Source organism: Bufo gargarizans, chromosome 8 (genome assembly GCF_014858855.1).
Source record: "Bufo gargarizans isolate SCDJY-AF-19 chromosome 8, ASM1485885v1, whole genome shotgun sequence".
Taxonomy (NCBI): Eukaryota; Metazoa; Chordata; class Amphibia; order Anura; family Bufonidae; genus Bufo; species Bufo gargarizans.
Genome location: NC_058087.1, coordinates 178,552,952 through 178,573,480, shown reverse-complemented (window position 1 = coordinate 178,573,480; position 20,529 = coordinate 178,552,952). Strand labels below are relative to the sequence as shown.

At 44.4% G+C, this 20,529-nt stretch overlaps 1 protein-coding gene across 1 annotated transcript; it reads left to right on the top strand.

Moving 5' to 3' along the window:
- Window positions 1–13,128: 13,128 nt before the first annotated feature.
- Window positions 13,129–14,787, top strand: LOC122945584 (ras-related protein Rap-2c-like). Its single transcript, XM_044304659.1, has one exon. It carries the CDS (start codon window positions 13,258–13,260, stop codon window positions 13,897–13,899), a length of 642 nt encoding a protein of 213 aa, XP_044160594.1. The 5' UTR covers window positions 13,129–13,257; the 3' UTR covers window positions 13,900–14,787.
- The last annotated feature ends 5,742 nt before the right edge of the window (window positions 14,788–20,529 follow it).

The following is a 20,529-nucleotide window of genomic DNA, read 5'->3' as shown; positions in this document are numbered from 1 at the left end:
AACTTGGACATTTGGTTTGCCATTACTTCTTAGCATAAGATTGGCTAAGTACTCTTTCCTCCATCTATTCCAAAACTGTTCTGATAGATATTGAACTCTTCACCATCTCCTTTTAGCATATAAATCCTCTTTGGTGAACTTGCCAGGTAGTGGCTGTATGTAATCCGACTTAAGGTCAAGTAGATGGTTGGGAGTTAAAGGGTCCAAACTTGTTGGATCGTTGATAGTTATAAACTGTAAGTGGACGACTGTTAACAATAGACATTACTTCATAGAATAGGTTCCTAAGTGAAGCATCATCTATTCTTCCGGCGTTCTTTTTCAACACTGAACCTAACACATTTCTTACAGTTCTGATTTGTCTTTCCCAAACTCCTCCTGTATGGCTTGCATGTGGAGCATTTATATGAAAATCACACTGTTTCTCTAACAAATACTTTTTTACCTTTATCAAACTCTTTTAGAGCTTTCTTCAATTCATTCTTTTCTCTGACAAAATTAGATCCTTGGTCAGATCTAAGCTCTCGGACTGTACCTCTAATGGCTATGAAACATCTCAAGGCGTTAATGAATGCGTCAGTTGACATATCTTCTAACATTTCCAGGTGAATCGCTCTGGAACTCAGAGATCTAAATATTAGTCCATATCTCTTGTACTCCTTGCGGTTCTGTTTGGTGATGAATGGGACATAACAATCCATTCCGCTATAAAGAAATGGTGGTGATGGGTTTACACGATCTGCCGGTAAATCTGCCATTCTTTGCTCTTCGGTAGGTCTAAGTGCCTTTCTGTAGACTACACATTAACTTATATACTTTGCTATAACTTTGCTTCCTTTCACAATCCAGTAACCACCTTCTCTCAAACAGCGTTGGGTAAAGCTTCTTCCTTGATGCAAGGATTTGTTGTGGTAGTGATCAATAATCAATCTTGTGAAGGTTGAATTTTTGGGTAGAATTGCTGGATGCTTCACTCTGCTAGGTAACAATGCATTTTCCAGTCTCCCTCCCACCTTCAGTATACCATCCTGCAGAACAAGATTAAGCTTGTACAATGTGTAGTTGTTCGGAAGCCTTTTAGGTTCGGGACTAAGTCTCTTCAACTCTTCACTGTAGAATCTCTGTTGGATGAGTCTTATGACTGTTCCTTCAGCTTTCAGTCTTTTTTCTACATTCAATGATTCCTTCTTTCTGATTCCCTTTGCCAAACGTTGAATTCGAGCTTTTACGTTTATTACTGTATTCCATTTTGAACATCTGGCCAGTTTTTCAAGTAGGTCATCTTGACACTTGGCAGCAGTGCTTAATGTTTGTACAATTTTTACCTCTGGATCACCCATAGACAATGCTGTGTAACCTTTACTGGGCGCGATTTCCTTTTCCCAAAGGAACTCTGGACCTGTAAACTAATTAGAATTTTTCAATTCAGTTACATTCAGGCCTCTTGAAGCATGATGTGCTGGGTTATGCTTTGTGTCAATGTGATGCCAATGTTCTGGATTTGTTACTTCCCGAATGTTCTCAACTCTGTTGGCGACAAAGATATAGAAAAACTTGTGAGTCTGTCCAAAAATATTCTTCATCTATTTTCAATTCCAATTCTTCTCTGAGAAACTTGCTTACTGATGCTGAAACTACAGCTGCTGTCAGTTCAAGTCTTTGGTATTGTCTGAATACTGGTAGGTGCAACTCTGGCCTTCCCCATAACCAGGGCACAGTGTATCTTTTCTTCTCCTATTACTCTGATGTAGGAGCACTGACCATAACCATAACTACTGGCATCTGAAAAATGATGTTCTATTTTCTTGTACTTTCCGAAATCATGAGGTACAAAACATCTGGGTATTCAAACTTCTCTCAAGTTTTGCAAGTCTCTTATCCAATTCTCCCACCTTGGCCTCAAATGTTCAGGTATGGGCTTGTCCCATCCCAACTTCTGTCTGCATAATTCTTGCAGTATTTATTTTGCTCTGAGGATTACAGGGGCCAAGAATCCCAATGGATCAAATATAGAAGCCACTGCGGAAAGAATGGTTTGTCTAGTTGTATCTTTCTCTTCAATAGATACTTCAAAGAAGAACTTGTCGTTCTCTACATTCCATCCCAATCCAAGTACGTTCTGAACTGGAAGATGATCATAATTGAGATCTACATTCTTCATTGTTGCTGCACGTTCCGAGTCACTGATGGATTCCAGTACCTCTCTGTTGTTTGAGATGAATTTGTGAAGGCGCAGATTTCCTCTTGCGCATAACTCTTGGCTTTCTTTCACTAGTTTGATTGCAGATTCTCTACATAAAAGTTTTTCTTCAGAAAATTTGCTGCTGATGGGCAATCCTTTTCATTCTGATTAGCCAGGTACTTCATACCATAATTGGCACAACCTGGAGATGATGCTGCTCCAAACAAGTGTACTTTCATTCTGTATTCTGCTGGCTCTGTATCGGTATCTCCATCCTCCCACCATAGAAACCTCAGGAATTCTCTATCTTAATTTTTCACATGAAACTGGTGGAACATCTTTTCAACGTCACACATGACCGCTACGGGATACTTTCTGAATCTACAGAGTACTCCAGGCAGGGTGTTTGTAAGATCTGGTCCTTTTAGTAGATGACCGTTCAATGCAACACCATTGTACTTTGCTGAGCAATCAAATACTACTCTAAATCTTATCTGGTTTCTTTGAGTGGTAAACACCTTGATGTGTGATGTACCACACTTCTTCTTTAGGTTTGTTATTAACTTTCTCTGCATGTCCTTCTTCGAGGATGCCTTCCATGAATTTCAAATAATTCTGCTTGAATTTGGGATCTCTTCCCATCTTTTTCTTCAAACACTTCAATATTGCTAGGGCAAGATTTCTGTTATTTGGCAGACGAGGTCGTTCTCTAAAAGGTAAGGGCATTTCAAGATGACCTTGTTGATTCTGCTGAATACTTTTTCTAGAGTGTGTACGAACTTTATATCTTCTTGGGATACACTCTTTTCTTTAGAACTTATGTCTGCAAAGTCGGATTCAAGGATCGTGATTACTTTTCCTGGACTTACAGTTGGTAACTCTTGGACAGATATTCGATGACACAATCCTGCACTTGTCTTGAGTTTGCAATCTGCTGTTTTCCTCCAACAACACCCCATCCTAGATCAGTTTGAACCGCGTAGGGTTCACCCTTTCCTCCTGTGATTACCTTTTGTGGTACCAAGGCTTCGGGACAATCATAGCCTAGGCTATCAATAGTCCAACACCAAACTCCTTCAGCGGGGACATTTCATGAGATATGACAGATAGGTGCTCCCATTCATTGGCTGTTTCACAGGTAGGTATGCGATCTCGATCTAGAGATATATCGTCTTTTGTATAAGCTGTAGGTAGATCTAATGTGAAGTCTGAATGAAGTCCTCTAACTCTGTCTAACTTTGACCCTTTGACTGTTCACTAATGTGTCTCTCCCCGTCATTGTGGCGAGTTTGAGCTTTACTGGTTCTGTAGCCACTTGTAATTTCTTGCAGATTTCTTGATCAATGAAGGTGACGTTACTCTGGGCATCCAGTAGCGCATAGGCGTATACCTTCTTGTTCCTCCTTTTACGATTTGAAATGCACACTGGTACAACCATTGATGTGCCATTGCTTTCTCCTTCCCTCACTCTGCAAGAGAACACCAATACTTTCTTTCCTTCCTCAGGATGGCGTCCTTTGCAAATGTTGCATGTGGCTTTTTACTTATACTCCTTAGTAACATGGCCTTTTCTTAGGCATCCAAAACACAGTTGGTTATCCAGCACAAATTTTCTTTTCTTCTGGGGACTTCGCCTTCAATTGTTGGCACTTATATATGGAGTGGTTCTCTCCACAGAACATATACTTGAAGGTAGTCTGAAGATTTCTCGGTTCCGTCTCTCTACTGACCCCAGTAGTGACTTTGGACTTGCTCTCGTCGGTATCTGGACCTTTAGCTGCTGTGTTGGTTGCAAAGCTAAAGCTAGTTGCTCTTGCACGTCTTATATCTCTCTACAGGCCTTTCTTCTAAGATTTTAAGACGTAGATGCTGTTACTGGATTACATGCTATCGTGCTTTCTTATTGACGAACTCAGAGAACTCTTTAAAACTTGGGAAGTTCTTACCTAGATCTAACTGTTCAGTCACATAGCGATTCCATCTAGAAGCCACTTCTTCAGGTAGCTTAGTTAGCATCCTGTGGTTTTCTAGATAGTCGTTCAGTACTTCCAGTCCTTGAACGTGGGGATGGCATTGCTGCATGCTTGCAGGAAAGTCACCATACTCTTGGAGTCTGAAGTGTTCTTTAGGACCTATTTTAGGCCAGTTATTCAATTTCTCTCTAAAAGCTCTTTGTACTAAGAAAGGATGACCATATCTTGCATTTAAATATTCCCAAGCTTGCTTGTAGGCTTCTTCGTCTTTTCTATAGAAGTTACCTTCAAGAACTTTCTTTGCTTCCCCACCAACATATCCCTGAAGGTAGAATAACTTGTTGATTGGACTGAAGCAATGATGCTCAATGATAATTTCAAAACTTGCCTTCCACTCTATGAACTTCAGAACGTTTCCTGAAAATACAGTGGGTTCCGGCACGGGAAGTCTAGCGAGGGCTGTTTTCTGTTGTCCTGTTGGGACAATAGTTGTAACACTCTGAGCATTGCCGTGACATCTAGGAATATAATCATCCGGTTCTATTTTCTCACTTAGTTCTGAATTAGGTGAGTCCTTTTCTTTATCTTTTCTGTTAGAGATAGAGGGTAAATCCACACACCTTTTTCCTAATACTGGACTAGGCCTCTCTTTGTTTTTATGAGCAGGGCTGGAAGGATAATAACTTATTTCTTCACTACATGCTGGAATTCCTTCCATTCTCCTGGGCATATGAAGGAAAGTAGGAGTCTGTTTCTCACTTAGACAGATTTGAAAGTTTGACTACTCTACTCATATCCTCCTCATGTATCTCTGAGTCTGGCTTCTATGATCTTAACTTCTTTCTGCCTTTCCAGACTTTTCATCTGTTGGTGCTGTGCCTCGATTTCAGCTTCAATTTGATGGCTTGTGCCTCCATTTGAGCTCCAATTGATGGCATTGGCTCCTTTTCAGCTTCCATTTGATGGCGTGTGTCATCCCTTTAGCTTCCATTTGATGGCGTTGTGCATCCTTTTCAGCTTGCTTTTCAGCCATCAGTTGATGCTGTCCTCGATGGCAGCTTCCATCTCAATTTCTGCTTTCTTGACAGCAGTTGTTCAGCTAATTCCTTTCTTTGGCTGAAGTATTTGAGGACTCTGATATGTGGGTGGCACTTCTGCTAGCGAAGGAAGTCACACTTGAGATTGTGGTTCCCCCTAAGGATCTAGCATAGTCTCTCATAAAAAGCTAGTTCATTCTACTTCTTGCTTTAACTTCATCATAGTTTGCTGCAGATGATAGTTCTCTCATGAGCTTTACGAAATCTTTAGTGACCGCAGTACATGTGTCCATGTTCCTTACAATATCCTGGGAAGGTGTCGTAAACGACCGCAGGTTGACATATGCTGCCATAAGCTCTGATTCAGATTCTTCTACCGTCTACCATATCACTGAAGTTCCCTTTTATACTTTTTTGCTTTAGCTTTCTACGAATGTCTTTAATGTATGATTTCCACCTATCATACATCCGGGCAAACTTTTTTCTTTTCAGTGCTGCTTCTTGCTCCAAGTTTTCCAGCATCTTTGAGGTCAGTTTCCTGACACGTGATGAACGTCTTAGTTCATCTGTTTGGGCTAAATTTGCTTCAGGCAAGACTAATGCTGCATCAGGCTCTTTTACCGCAGACAGGTTCCCTTGCTCTTCAACTTCTACTCTATCTATCTTTGTATCCTCTAACAGTGGCATGGTTAATACTAGGCTTAGACATTTTCCTTTAAATGCTATAACAATCAATACAAATATTAAGATGCTTTTCACTTTAAATGATATAGAGTCCGTGTAATACAAACTGTCCTTTGTTTTACTTTAAAGTCTTTATCTGAACACAAAAATGTCTCTTTATGCTAAAGCCTATATGCAATGATAAGTAATAAAAGGAAAGCTCTGACCTTATTCTGAAGAGCAGGATACTGCGATCTGAAGGTTGCTGGAGACTTGTCTTTTCTTGATGTGATGCAATGTTCTGTGCAGACTTGCGATGCTCTGTGCAGACTTGCGATGCTCTGTGCAGACTTGCGATGCTCTGTGCAGACTTGCGATGCTCTGTGCAGACTTGCGATGCTCTGTGCAGACTTGCGATGCTCTGTGCAGACTTGCGATGCTCTGTGCAGACTTGCGATGCTCTGTGCAGACTTGCGATGCTCTGTGCAGACTTGCGATGCTCTGTGCAGACTTGCGATGCTTTGTTAAGACTTGCGATGCGCTGGCTTGGATACACTGCTACAGGCTTTGGGCCTAGTGGCGAGAAACAAGCTGGCTGCAGTACGTGGTCTCTCTGGGGATAGCGGTGCAGGCACTCAAGCTCTGGACTTTGGCCTCCCACTATGCGTCTCTTTCTCTCTCTAGGGATCGCAGGAGGGTTGGCGCTCTCTGACTATTCTGCCTTTGCTGGCGCTCTGCTGCTCTAATGCGCTCTTTACTGTGCAAGTTTGAGGAGCGCTATCACTTCGCCCTCTGAGGGCAATAGTTCCACTGTGGCAGGCGCAGTACTATAAAGTGCCTTTTGCGCTGTGGCATTAGAATAATATTGATATCTCTGACTTTTAGTTTAACCAAATTCCTCTAGCGCCGGTCTATGGAAACAGTAGGTTTAAAGAGCACACCAAATGCTTGAAATAACTTCTTTATTAACTTCAACTTTTCTTCATATATAACACTGCCGCCTCCGCAGCAGATCGTCCATCTACAAAACACGTGTTAAAAAGATATCACAAAATGACAGTATGCATAAGATGGTGGTTCAACTGTTCAATCTTGTCAGTCAACATAAAATGGTGGATATATTTCTCTCTTCAGTATCTGTACTCGCACTTTAAGTTATTTAAGCGCTTTATCATCTCTCTGAGAGGTATATCTGAGGTCTAACTAATAGTTCTACTTGCAGTTAGCAGTGACTATTTGCAGATTGGTTGAGTATGATCTGGTATGGTTGTATGCAATTTGGATTGCAATATGGAATTTGAATTTGGATTGTGAACTAGTTTGTAGTTTGCAATTGTAGCTTGCAATTTGTAAACACACATGTAACGGGTTCAGTATACAGTTCTAATCACAATACTAACAATATGAACATTATATAACTGTTCTAAATACCTATTTTGGCCTCCTGTTCCCATAAAACTGGACTCTGACTGGAACTGTGTGTCTGTTCAGCTCCTCTCTCTGGTGAGTAATGATTTCCAGCTAGGCTGTGTGTGAGGCTGGCTGTGATTGGTCAAAACTCTTGCTGTGTGAGAAGCTGGCTGTGATTGGTCTAGACTTCTGCCCAGCAACAACAGATTAACACTATGCGTTCTGTTGTTTTTGCTGTGTCACTGAGCTTACCTTACATTACAAAATGAATCTTAAAGGCATATTATCTTTTTCTGCTTCTGTGAACACAAAATATAACAGTAATATGACATCCAAAACATGATGTCACAGTAAATAACTCTGCTTTTGTCTTTAACACATAAACATAGGAAGTGTATTAAGGTTATTGGCAGGTCTAGCTGTATAGACATATAAGCTATACTAGCAACCTAGGACAGGTCTTAGCTGGCCAGCTACAACCTTTGGTTGGCCAAGTTCTGCATTATCTCCTCTGTAAGTAAGGTATGGTAGTAGACGGTTCCCATATACAATCTAACTGGGTACCTCCTGCAAGACTAACTTGCTTAGGTAACATGGTTGCCCCTATGCTCTGGTGTCTGAGGGAATCAGAAAGCCCCTCTGGTCCCCTTCAGTACCAGTATTATAAATGGCCTATAACAGACATGTTACAGATTTTTTCATTTTCACCTTTTGGGGACTCTCTTGCCCCTAATGAGCGATGGCGTTTGCCACAGACCAGACCTAACGACAGAAACCTTATGCCCCACCTTCATATTTGCCATGTTTTATATCAAAACATTGAGGGCCATAAAACAGGGAGGTTTGGAGCTCGGAGTAGTAAGTCAAACACTGGCCAGATGCTTTAATTTTCTACTGCAAACAGCAGATCTGTAAATATGCGAGGAGAAGGTGGAGAAGTCGAATATTTATAGAAGAACCAACACAATTACTGAGAACGCTACCAGCCAGCTAGTGGACGTGGGGAAGGGTTAATGCCAAAAATATGTTGGAAAACGGGTTTAACCCGTTGTGTTCCTGCTGACCTTAAAGGGTTTCTGTCACAGTAATTTTCACTATTAAACTGGCTGACATTATCGATGTGCTAATGTCAACTGCAACTAACTATGCTATTCTTGTGATTATTCATGCCCCCATTACACACCCCCAAGTTCGCATCCTCCTGCCGCCCCTGTGCGCTGGGGAAATCTCACGGCGTTCAGTATTCGGCGCAGGTGCGGTGAGGAAGCTGGCAGCAAGCGAGCATCCTTCCCTCACCACGCCTGGGCCTTATACTGAACGGAGCGAGATTTCCACAGCGCACAGGGGCGGCAGGAGGATGCGAATGCTGCCTGGCCCTGTCAATCAAGACTTGGAGGGCGTGTAATGAGGTGGGAGAATGGAGCCTCTAGGACCAGGTTCGCCCAAACATATTATCCGTTCCCGGCCAACCTGAGTTCTTGAAGATTATTTGGGATGAGACTACATTTGTAATCCAGGATTTACCTGTGGATTCAGCCTAATCCCAAAGAATTGATCAAGATCAGTCATACACTTAAGCTTGATCCTCGGGAACCAAGTTGTTACTTCTGGGGTGGCGGTAACAGGGCTTAGATGCGTGTGTGCTATCTTTCAGGGTGCTAAGGTGAGCAAGTACCCAACAAACAGGCAGTGTAGGGTGACTCCTACCATGGGCACCATATCTAATAACATCTGTCAGGTCTACCACGATGCAAATAAGTCGTCATCTTATACGTTAGGGAGCCATTAACGCGGTCTGGTCAATGTTCCATCCTAGGGGTCTGATCTGAAGCTTGGCTTGGACCCATAACAGCATCTGGCATAGTGAAAGATGGCTCTTGTGCTATTTCCAGTAAGCTAAGCCAGCAGCTTTGGGGTTGAGAGGCATGGATGTTAGCATGAAGTTCTTCAGGACTTGTGTAGACACTGTCAAGCAGACATGTCTATCGTTGGAGCAGGGAGGCTCAATAGGAGCATCTATAACTAGGTTGAAGTACATTTTTCTTAGGATACATCATAGAAGGCGACCTCCAAAAATGAATTCAGACCATAGTGGCAAGCGATTGGCTCCAAAGTCAGTTCCAAATGGGTTTGTCTTCTGCAGGACATGTTGTCTCCAAGCCTGGGCCCAGCCTATGGTTCTTTGGTGGCCCAGTCTGACTCTGATTATAGGCACGGTGTCAGTAATTCTCAGTGATGGAAATTTTATGGGCTTGAGAATTGGATGGAGAACCTGAGTGCCCGCATTTTGGCACAGGGTGAAACCCCAAATCTCAAGCCCCAGCAATCCATGAGCACTTAACATGTTATACACATAGTCTCCAGCTGTATTCCTGCAGCTTCAGCGGTAAACCCCGTACCCTGCACCAGCCGCCCCCTCCTCACATTGCTCCCTGTTGTCCCATGTTCTAGTCCATTCAGCTGCTCTTGTTTTTGTTTTCATCTGCAATGAACTGTGGAAAATGTCAGCGTAAAACATGCCACAATTCTATCACTATCTGGACATCTTCCATGCTGATAAAAAGCCGCAGCCGCCCGAGGGCTGAGACTTGTTTAAGATTCCATTGACACTGCTGCTGGCTAAATAATGCCCTGCTACATCAAGACTATAACCACAGTGCACAAAGGTGAAAATACGTGTGACATCCTTCACAAAACTCTCACCAGAAACTGAAAAGTACTAGAAATAGCTGCACAACAAGTAAGCCACATAGAGTGCGCTATACTGCTCTTATTAAATGGGGTTTCCAAGACCCAGCGGGTCCCGCAAACTCACCTTAATTAACCAGTACACAGCGTAGGAGACAGTTTGTAATATACTTACTATCCAGAAGTTGGGTGGATTAGCCTCCCAGGAACCCAATCATGTGAGGCTCCTCTTCTAAAAATCCAGCTTCCGCAGACGTCACGTCTTTTACCAGATTTCTGACCTGGGCTATGGACGGGATGTCACTTCCATTGTGGACAGGACCAGAACTACTCCTCTCCCTAGTGCATGCACAGGTGAGGTGTATTCAGGAGTTTGCGCATGCGCCACGTAAAGGAATAGTTCTGGTCCTGGTAGAAATGAAGTCCCCTCCTTAGCCCAGGCCAAAAACTTGGTGAAAGAAGAGGACACCCGTGGAAGTTGGATTATCAGAAAAGGGAGCGCTACCTGGCCGGGTTCCTGAGAGCCCGATCCAAACGATTTTGGAATAGTAAGTAGATTACACAGAATACAACTATAGCAGAAAGTTTGCAATTGAGGTGGCATTGTGGGACCTGCTGGGTCCTGGAAAAATCCTATAAGGACTGAATTTCAAGTGTGGACAGCTTGTCTGAATGTATTCTGTCTAAAACCCATGTCAGGCAATGCTCTATGTGAGCGTGCAGTACACCACAGCTGGGCTCAGACCATGTGTTTAGTGCCCTCTGGTGGTCATGCTCAGCTTTGCAGTTGTCACTGCTGAGCGCTCTGCTCCACCTCTGTGACAACACAGACTAGGTTAGTGTTATCTATTGTACTGGAAATGTCTCACTCTCATTCTGGAGAACTGTAAACCGCTGCAGGGAAAAACTGATATGTATATGTATCTGGAGCATATCCATTTTCCATGCCCAAAGTAAATAGGTATCATATTTTCATACTCATACATTACCTGTTCTATTGGCATCTGGACCCTAGAAGGGACACAACGACGACTTCATTTAAAGTGCGTTTACTTCTTCAGATAAAGTGCTTCATCACAGTTTCACAGCACAAATTCATATGCTTTATCCATGGCAATTGAAACGCACCATCTGAATACAGTCCAAGACCATCCATTGGTACTTCCAAGACCAGTTCAGGTGGAAAGGCAGCGTGTTCACACATGCAGCTTGTGACATTTTTGGGGGTCATGCTCCCTTCCTCAGGCGTGCGCTGTATTGGTCCTATATGATTTAAATAGTTAGAACTGGCAATAACAAAAATATACAATAAAACCAATTACTTTTTACAAATAAACAAACACCAATACTTATAAAAAGACCTTCCAATTACAAGCTTCATTTAATCCTTTCAGGTCACTAACTGGTACAGAACTACGTGGGTCACCACAGACAGGACTATATTATCTATTCACTGGGAACCTGACACCGAAACATGTATCATACCCTGGGCACTGTTTTATTCTATCTATCTACAGTGAGGAACAGAAGTATTTGAACACCCTGCGATTTTGCAAGTTCTCCCACTTAGAGATCATGGAGGGGTCTGAAATTCACATTGTAGGTGCATTCCCACTCTGACCCTGGGTTCAGACCTGAGCGTTCTGAAACGAGCGCTCTGTATGCGCGATTGTACGGGCGTTTACAATCGCGCATACAGAGACAGGCGTGCACACATTGTTGCGCATTCCAGAATATCTATGTGCGAGAACGCGCGACAAACGCCCCCAAAAAAGCTCAAGAACTTGTTTGAGCATCGGGCGTTTTACAGCGCGATCGTACGCGCTGTAAAAACGCCCAGGTGAGAACCATTCCCATAGGGAAGCATTGGTTTCTCCTTGTTGAGCGTTTTACAGCGCGTAGGAACGCGCTGTAAAACACTCAGGTGTGAACTTAGGGTGAGAGACAGAATAAAAAAAATAAAAAATTCAGGAAATCGCATTGTATGATTTTTAAATAATTTCTTTGTCTTGCTCTGCTGAACATAAGTGTTTGAATACCTGAGAAAATCAGTGTTAATATTTGGTCCAGAAGCCTTTGTTTGCGATTACAGAGGTCAGACGTTTCCTGCAGTTCTTGACCAGGTTTGCACACACTGCAGCAGGGATTGTGGCCGACTCCTCCAGACAGATCTCCTCTAGGATCTGTCCGGTTTCGGGGCTGTCGCTGAGCAACATGGAGTTTCAGCTCCCTCCAAAGATGTTTTATTGGATTTAGGTCTGGAGACTGGCTAGGCCACTCCAGAACCTTGATATGCTTCTTACGGAGCCGCTCCTTGGTTATCCTGGCTGTGTGCTTCGGTTCATTGTCATGTTGGAAGACCCAGCCACGACCCATCTTCAATGCTCTGACTGAGGGAAGGAGGTTGTTGCTCAAAATCTCACAATAAATGACCCCATTCATATCTATCTATCATCTTTCTAATGTCTATCTATGTCATATCTATCTATCTATCTAATGTCTATCTCATATCTATCTATTGTGCCATTCATAACACTGGTATCTTCTCACGTGGCAGGCACCAGGTCTTGGGTGGAGCTTCTACCTCTGCACCCCTTATAGCAGGGGTGCACAACCTGCGGCCCTCAATACCATTCTGTGCGGCCCCCAAACATCTGGTAAAAGACATGTAGGTCTATGTCTTATGGCTTCTTACATCTATCTTTCATGTATTCTCCTATTAGATGGGAGTCCTAGAACTGTAACTAGACATTTATAGTATATACTGTATGTTCAATATGCCCAAAATACAGTATTTTAGTTGGTAATACCCCTTTAAGTTTTATTTTCGGCCCTTGGAATTGGTTCAGGCTGACGATATGGCCCCCAACCAGAAAAGGTTGTGCCCCCCTGCCTTATAGTATTAGACGGGACGGCTCCTCGGTCCCTTCTAGAATCTTTAGATTTGCAGCCTGCACCTCCCCCTTCCTCTCTCTCTTGGATAAGTTGCATTGAACACAGAAGACACGTGTATTGTGTAGGGAAAAAAAAGTCTAATTATCTTGGCACATGGCTTCAGCCACCCCCCCCTTCCCCCTCCATGACGGTGGCGGCTGATTGGCTGGAGCTGTGAGGACTGCAGCATAAAAGTAGGAGTTGCAGATGAGAAGGTGCAGGTTGTGAGCTGTGGGTGTGAGGACTATTAGTGACTGAGGAGCCGAGGCGTGCAGAGCTTCTCATCTGATACAGAAGTGTACAGGTCACCTCTGCAGCACATCAGCTCCACAGCTCTCCTCTAGCGACCCAACTCCAAGGAGACATCACCATGTCCATCTCGGTGCAATCCAATGGGACAGTTCGCCTGGTCTTCATGGGAGCTGCCGGCGTGGGCAAAACAGCCTTGATCCAGCAGTTGTTATATGACCGCTTCGAGCCAAGACACCAGTGCACAGTGGAGGAGGTCTACTGCTTGGACCCGGAGCCAAATGCCCTCCAGTTACGTATCGAAATCGTAGACACCAGCGGCAGCTACTCCTTCCCAGCCATGCAGAAGCTGCGTATCCAGCAAGGAGACGCCTTCGCCTTGGTCTTCTCGCTGGCAGACCTAGAGTCCTTCCAAGAGGTGGAGAGACTAAGGGAAGAGATCCACCGGATCAAGGGGGAGACCGACGTGCCCATCGTGGTCATTGGAAATAAGACGGACTTGTTCCCCGGCGTGGAGTCTCAGACAGGACAGCTCATGGCACTACAGGCTGCTGCTACTGCAGAACTGGAATGGGACAGCGGCTACGTGGAGACCTCAGCCAAGCTCAACCAAAAAGTCCAGGAGGTGTTTGAGGAACTGCTGCGAAGGGTTAACCTCCCGTGCTTACTGAGCCCTGCCTTAGAGCGGCGCCGAGCCAGCGCACAACCAGAACCCAGGAAGAAACAGCCTCGCCGGAAGCAGCAGAGTTGTATCTTGTCTTAGAGGAACCCTGGTCCCCTGAACTGACGGAGATGGAAAATTTAGGAGAGGCTGGGCGCTCCTGAGGAACGCAAGTCATGTCGCCTCTTCTGAGCCATAGGTCGCCAAGTGTGGCTCTTTGGCGTTTGCGGGACCCAAAGTCCCTGTACATTGTGCTAACCAGAATCTGATCTGTGCTGCTGGGACTTGTAGTCCTAAGGTTGGTTACTGGTTGCCTTTAGGTCTTGTGCACACTATGTAGATTTGTGAATATTATGGGAGGGGGTAATATCCGTAACGCAATACCAACTTTGATCACCATAGAGGTCAATGCGATCATTTGTTCTATGCTATTTGCCATAAAAAAATGTTCAAAAAAAAGGTTGAAATGGGTAAAATGTAGTGTGCATATGGCCTATAGGTGCTGGCGAAGTGGTGGATACAGTAGGAAAGTTTTTAGGCATTGATGACTTGGATCAAATTTTGCTGCTGATTATAATTTTTTTTTTTTTATGTAAAAAAACAAAACAAATTTTTTTGTTTTACTATAGGTATGTCATTGTATTTTACAAGTGTTCTGGGGATGGGTACCTTAAAGCGCCTGCAAAATCTTTATCAGGCCCCCTATGTATATCATATGTCACCTATACGTCAAAGACTCTTTGGGGGGCCCCCCTATAGGACCTAGGCAGCCTCTGCCTCCCCCTATAGCTAAGCCCCTGATTGTGTTGCTTGTGTTTTGACCACGTTTCGGCCACATACCGTAGTACGCCTGGGAATCAATGATCCTGTGTGGACTGAAAATATTTGCACAGTGTGGGCCCAGCCCGAAGCTTTTTATAGGACAGAATGTAATGAGCCAAGCACGTTCCCTTATCGGGGCGGTTTAAAGGGCAACGCTGATTTTTGTTATTGTTTTTTTTTTATTATTTCTTTGCCGTGTAATGTCATCCATTGTATTGATGATTGGGAGGGGGGGGGGGGGTGCTTGCACTTTGCCGATCATCCACCAATGGCATCAAAGAATGTACAGTTTGATGATCAATCAATAAACAATGTGAATTTAACAAAAAAATGTCCAGCTTGTGTGCAGAGTTTCATTTTCTCGTTATTTTAACCCATTTGGAGGCAGAGAAGTGAATGTAAGAAAATGCCCTCGCAGCCACAGATTATAGGGTACATCCTCTATTGAGGAGGGATTCCGACCCCGGAACCCCCACTAATCACGAGAATGGAGGCCCCCATATGAATGGAGCATGCACCCTGTCGCTTCTTTCATATGGGGGGGGCACAGGAATCCCCAATCTCATAATTGGGGGGGGGGGGGGGTTCCAGGGGTCAGGCCCAGATAGGGGGAAAACCAGACTATGAGGGTGCACCCTCCTATGGGGATAGGGGTTTCCACCATCTCTCACTTACGGATTCTCTGGGAGGAGGGATACACTCACTTTCCACCCTTAGAAGCAGCAAATGCTGCGTCTTCATGATCAACACTTTTCCTTAACCATTTCAAAATCTGCGCATGCTGTCAGTGAATAAAAACACTTGTGCATATATCCTAACCCCTCCCCCCCTTGTGAACCATGTGCAGCCGATATAGTAGCTTGTGCATGGTTCCTTACAGTGCATTCAAGTCTAAGGCTACCTGCACACGAACGTTGTTTGTTTCCGTGTCAATTCCGTTTTTTTGCGGATAGGACGCGGACCCATTCATTTAATTGCTGTCCGCATCTGTATGTCCGTTCCGTAGCCCTGCAAAAAAAATAAAAAAATAGAACATGTCCTATTCTTGTCAGTTTTAGGCATTGTTACAATGGATCCGCAAAAAACAAAAAAAACAAAAACGGATGGCATACGGATAAAACACATACGGTCGTGTGCATGAAGCCTACGGGTCCACTCACACGTCCGTGTGTGTTTTGCGGATCCGCAAAACACGGACATCGGCGATGTGCGTTCCACATTTTGGGGACGGCACTTCGCCGGCACTAATAGAAAATTCCTATTCTTGTCCGCAATTGCGGACAATAGGACATGTTCTATTTTTTTGGGGAATGGAATTGTGGACCCGGAAGTGCGGGTCAGCAATTCTGGATCCGGGGAGCACATTGTGCTGCCCCATAGAAATGAATGGGTCCGCAATTCTGTTGTGCAAAATGCGGAACGAAATTGTGGATGTGTGAATGGACCCTAAGGATGAGTTTCCATTCCCTAACAGCAAGCAGAGATCTTCAATCCAGTTAGTCACAGTCACTGGCTGACTGCTCATTTTCACCAATGTGTCCGTGTAGTCCGTTGTGACTCTTTTCTCTCGGGCTAATACCAGGGAGTCCTGATTAGACCCCTCCCCCCCCCTCCCCAAATAACTTCATATATCCTAATAGAATATATGGGAAGATATTGTCCAGCCAACTTAATTCTCCCTTGCTGTGTGTCAGTCTTTACTGCACTTCTGGCATTCTGTTCCTCAGACTCAGGATAATTATTAGAAAGCTGCCTAGAATAGCTTTTTGTGTTCCACACTTACTGGCTCTGGATATAACACGACAATGATGTGGATGAGGACACTGAGAACAGTACGTACAGAATGTTTGCCCTCACTAAATAACACTGGAGCCATATTGTAATTCCTGCTTCTATTCCACTAGGGACAAGGGAAGAATCGTGTAACAAGAGCAAAAACCGCCCTACAACCTCGGTACAACTACACCCCCAGGGTGTCAATAGAACACCTCTGCGCCAGTGACTTCCATCCACGTGAATGGTGGAATTGCTAGTTTTGGGGTATATGGGGCCCATAAGGGTAAGGCCATGCAAAGGCATAAAATGGGCCAAATTTGAGTGCAAAAGGAATTGGGATGAGGGGCATAGGTTCTTGTGGGCATGCTTGGCGACCAGGTGACTAAAGACATGGCTGATTTGGTTGAACATCCTGTCTTCAGTCACACAGAGAAGCGCAGCTCTGGAGCACAGAGTGAAATACCGTACAGGTGACGCAACTGCGATTATGGTGAAAAGTGACCTTGCGACTGTCATGAGCAGATAGTTTTAATTGGTGATAATGGTGAATGTCCTCTCTTGCCGTAATTCAAGACAAAGTTTTAAATGGGTTGTCCCCCCCCCAAAAAAAAAGGGGGGGGGGGAAAGCGCTTCAGCATGGAATAAAAAAAGAAGCGATACTCTCACCGCTCCCACTCCTGCTCTTCTTGGATCTCTGCTGGTCTTCACTTCCTGCTGACAAACAGGAAATGACAGCTCAGCCAATCACATGCAGGGGCGGATCTCTGCAGTGACCAGTGATTGGCCAAGTGGTCTATTTCCTATGTCAAGAGGCATCAAGAAGTAGAGACCAGCGGGATATGTCGGAACGGGAGCTGCAGGGGATTGGTGAGTATATCTATTGTGACATCTCGGGGTCACTTAGCATTCCATAGATCACCATCTTCTCCGCTTAGACGGTTGGCACACCACAAGATGCCTTTCCCAACACTACAGATTTGGGTGCAAACTGGCCACGACCAGCTTTATTGTCATATTAAACAGCAGACCAAACATAAATCATAAACACAAATCCTAGGCCGTCTGGCCACTGACTATACAGTAGTTCCCCCTCTCTATCGGGATCTGGGGCTACCACCCAGCTCCCCAAAACACAGCACCGTGCTTACCCCACACAGGGTCAGAGGGTCCCGGCTCCCACAGGCCTTGGCGCAACCTGCTCCTTCCCCAGACTGGGAGCCCTGATTGAGATGCTCAGCCCACCTTTACCTGAGCTCCTCAGCTGGCTGCTAATTCTCTTAATTACCGGCCTAGCTGCTGCAGACAGTGGGAAAAACCTATTTCCCCAGCCTTTCCTGTTCTCACCCAGGCTCCTCTGGGTGAGATACACCATTTCAATGGCCGTCATATGGCCCTCTGGCAGCTCCACTGCCACACTATATATATATATATATATATATATATATAATTTATTTTTTTAAGTAAATAAATAAAATTTCCTCCAACCGGACAACTTCTTTAAGATGCCCTCCAGAGTGTTCCCAGACATGGTACCATATGAGCAATTACTTGCACTGAATAACTAAACTTAACTCCTATACTGGTTAAAATAAACACAAAACCAAAATGGTGGTAGTAATTGGCCGTGGTCTTTTATTAAGGGTTACATAAATATAATATTGCTGATAAAATCATCATAATAATTAAATAAATAACCAATAAATAAATATTTATTTAAAATTCATTGAGTCCACAATTGTCCCCCCAGCAAAGCTGGGTGACTAACCCCCCTTCAATATCAGACCACGACTTCCTATTTTTATTATTTTTTTAAATAATGGGAGGGCGGGCGTGACGACGTCCTCTTCTTCCAGGCTCCGCGGCGGACAAGCTCCGGACCTGATGCGACCTTCCTTAAATATTCAATTTTCCCGCCCCAGAATTCTCAATCTCCAATCAGGAACAGGCAGAAAACAGGTACCTCAGCAACAGGTAGGCAACCAGGCACCAATCAGATTCATCAATTAGAATCACCTCAGAAAATGTAAAAAGGAGCATTCATTAAAATACAAAAGGCGGGAAAATGGGATAAATATGAATTAAATTAACCCTTACCCTAATGCTCAATGACACCATGGTGGGCATTCAGTATAACTTCTGTGCCCACTATCATTACAGAGAGTTACTCAGAAAAAACTTGCCTAATATTATCTTTGAAATTAAAGGGATTGTCCACTCCTTTAAAGGGAACCTGTCATCAACTGTATGCTGATCTCACTGGGGGCAGCATAAAGTAGTGACAGAAATGCCGATGTCAGCGGAGTGTCACACATTAGCTAAAAGTACTGTAAGTGGTTGCCGAGAACCAGCATCATAATCATTGCAGCCCAGGCCTCGAAAAGAGTCACATCTACCTGAGAAGTCCTGGTTATTATAATCTCCTGCTCTCACCGACCATCTGCTGATGATTGGCAGGTCTCTCCTAGAGAGAAAGGGAGAAAACTAGGTAGAAGACTGTCAGCCATCAGCAGGAGAGCAGGGATTCATGACTCTTCTCAGGTGGCCGTGACTCTTTTCCAGGCCCGGTCTGCAATGATTGTGATGTTGGTTCTCGGTAACCACTTACTTTTAAACGACCGACCGCTGAAATCATCGAACCTGTCTCTACTTTATTCTGCCGTTAGTATGTGACGACAGGTTCCCTTTAATATTGACGGCCTATCCTCTGTTTGGAGGGGGTCCGACGTACCACACCTCTGACACTCAGCTGTTCGGCAGTAGATCTGATGCCGAGAAGACATAACTCTTTCCATCTTGTAGTGGGAGGAGCCTCTCCCATTCACTTCAATAGGAGCAGCGCTGCAGTAACCAGCTCCGGCCACTACACGATGGATGGAGCTGTAGTTCTAGCGCCAAACTAGCTGATCGTGAAGGGGTGCGGGGTGTTGGACTCTCCTCTGAGGATAGGCCTTCAATATAAAAGAAGAAGTGGACAGACCATCATTTTTTAGGGCCCTTAGACAATCACATTGGTACCAATAATAATGTTCTGTGTGGGAAATGAAATGCGTTAGCCCTGACCGGTGAGGTGCAGAACACAAGGAGGGTTATGAGTTCCTGAATATTAGTCAGAGTCACCGGCTGCCAGGAAGCCAAAGTCACAGTGAGATCATATGTGTATTAACGCTCAGCAAACACTCTAATGATTACGAGCGGACGGAGCACCAAATATGGAAGTAGAAGAATTCACACGCGGTGACGCAGGCATGAGAACAGCAATATTTGATGAGGTCACTTGATTTAAAGGGAATGTCCACTCTGAACACAACTGGTGCAGGATTCTGTGCTGATTAAAGGGGTTGGATATTGATGGTCTATCCTCAGGACGGGTCATCCATATCTAATCAGTGGGGGTCCAACTAACTGCACCACCGCCGATCAGCTGTTTAATGAGGCTGCAACCCTACGATGAGCGCTGCAGCTTCTTTTCCTAGGCCAGCGACTTCATGCTCATCGGTCACTTGGCCTAGGCACAGTTCAGCCCCATTCAAGTGAAGGAGCCTGAGCTGCAATACCAAAAACAGCTGCTATCCAATGGAGTCCTGCGGCCTCTCAAACAGCTGATTGGAGGCGGTGATGGGATTCGGACCCCCACCAGTCAGATATTGATAGCCTATCATGAGCTCCCGAATACCCCTTTCATTTCTTGATATATGTATATAGGATCAGTGCTCTATTTTTCTGGTATAGAGCTACAAACCCTCCACATAAAAACAGATAAATGATAAAATTCTGTTCTTCACCACCACTAGAGGGAGCTCACTGCATACTGTTCACGCATTGAATTCAATAATAAAAACAGTACACAGTAAGCTCCTGAGATCCCCCTAGAGCAGGGGTCCGCAACCTTCGGGACTCCAGCTGTTGTAGTGAAACTACAATTCCCAACATGCTCTATTCATTTCTATGGAAGTTCTGAGAAGGACAGAGCAAGTATGCATGCATGCTGTGAGTTGTAGTTTCACAGCAACTGGAGGTTGCCTACCCCTGCCCTAGAGGAGTTTGCAGGCAACCAGATAGGAGATCTAGAACTCAGTATTAGATTGGACTGCGATACACTTACAGAATGGTTATCAGATCTGTATCCTGTTACAA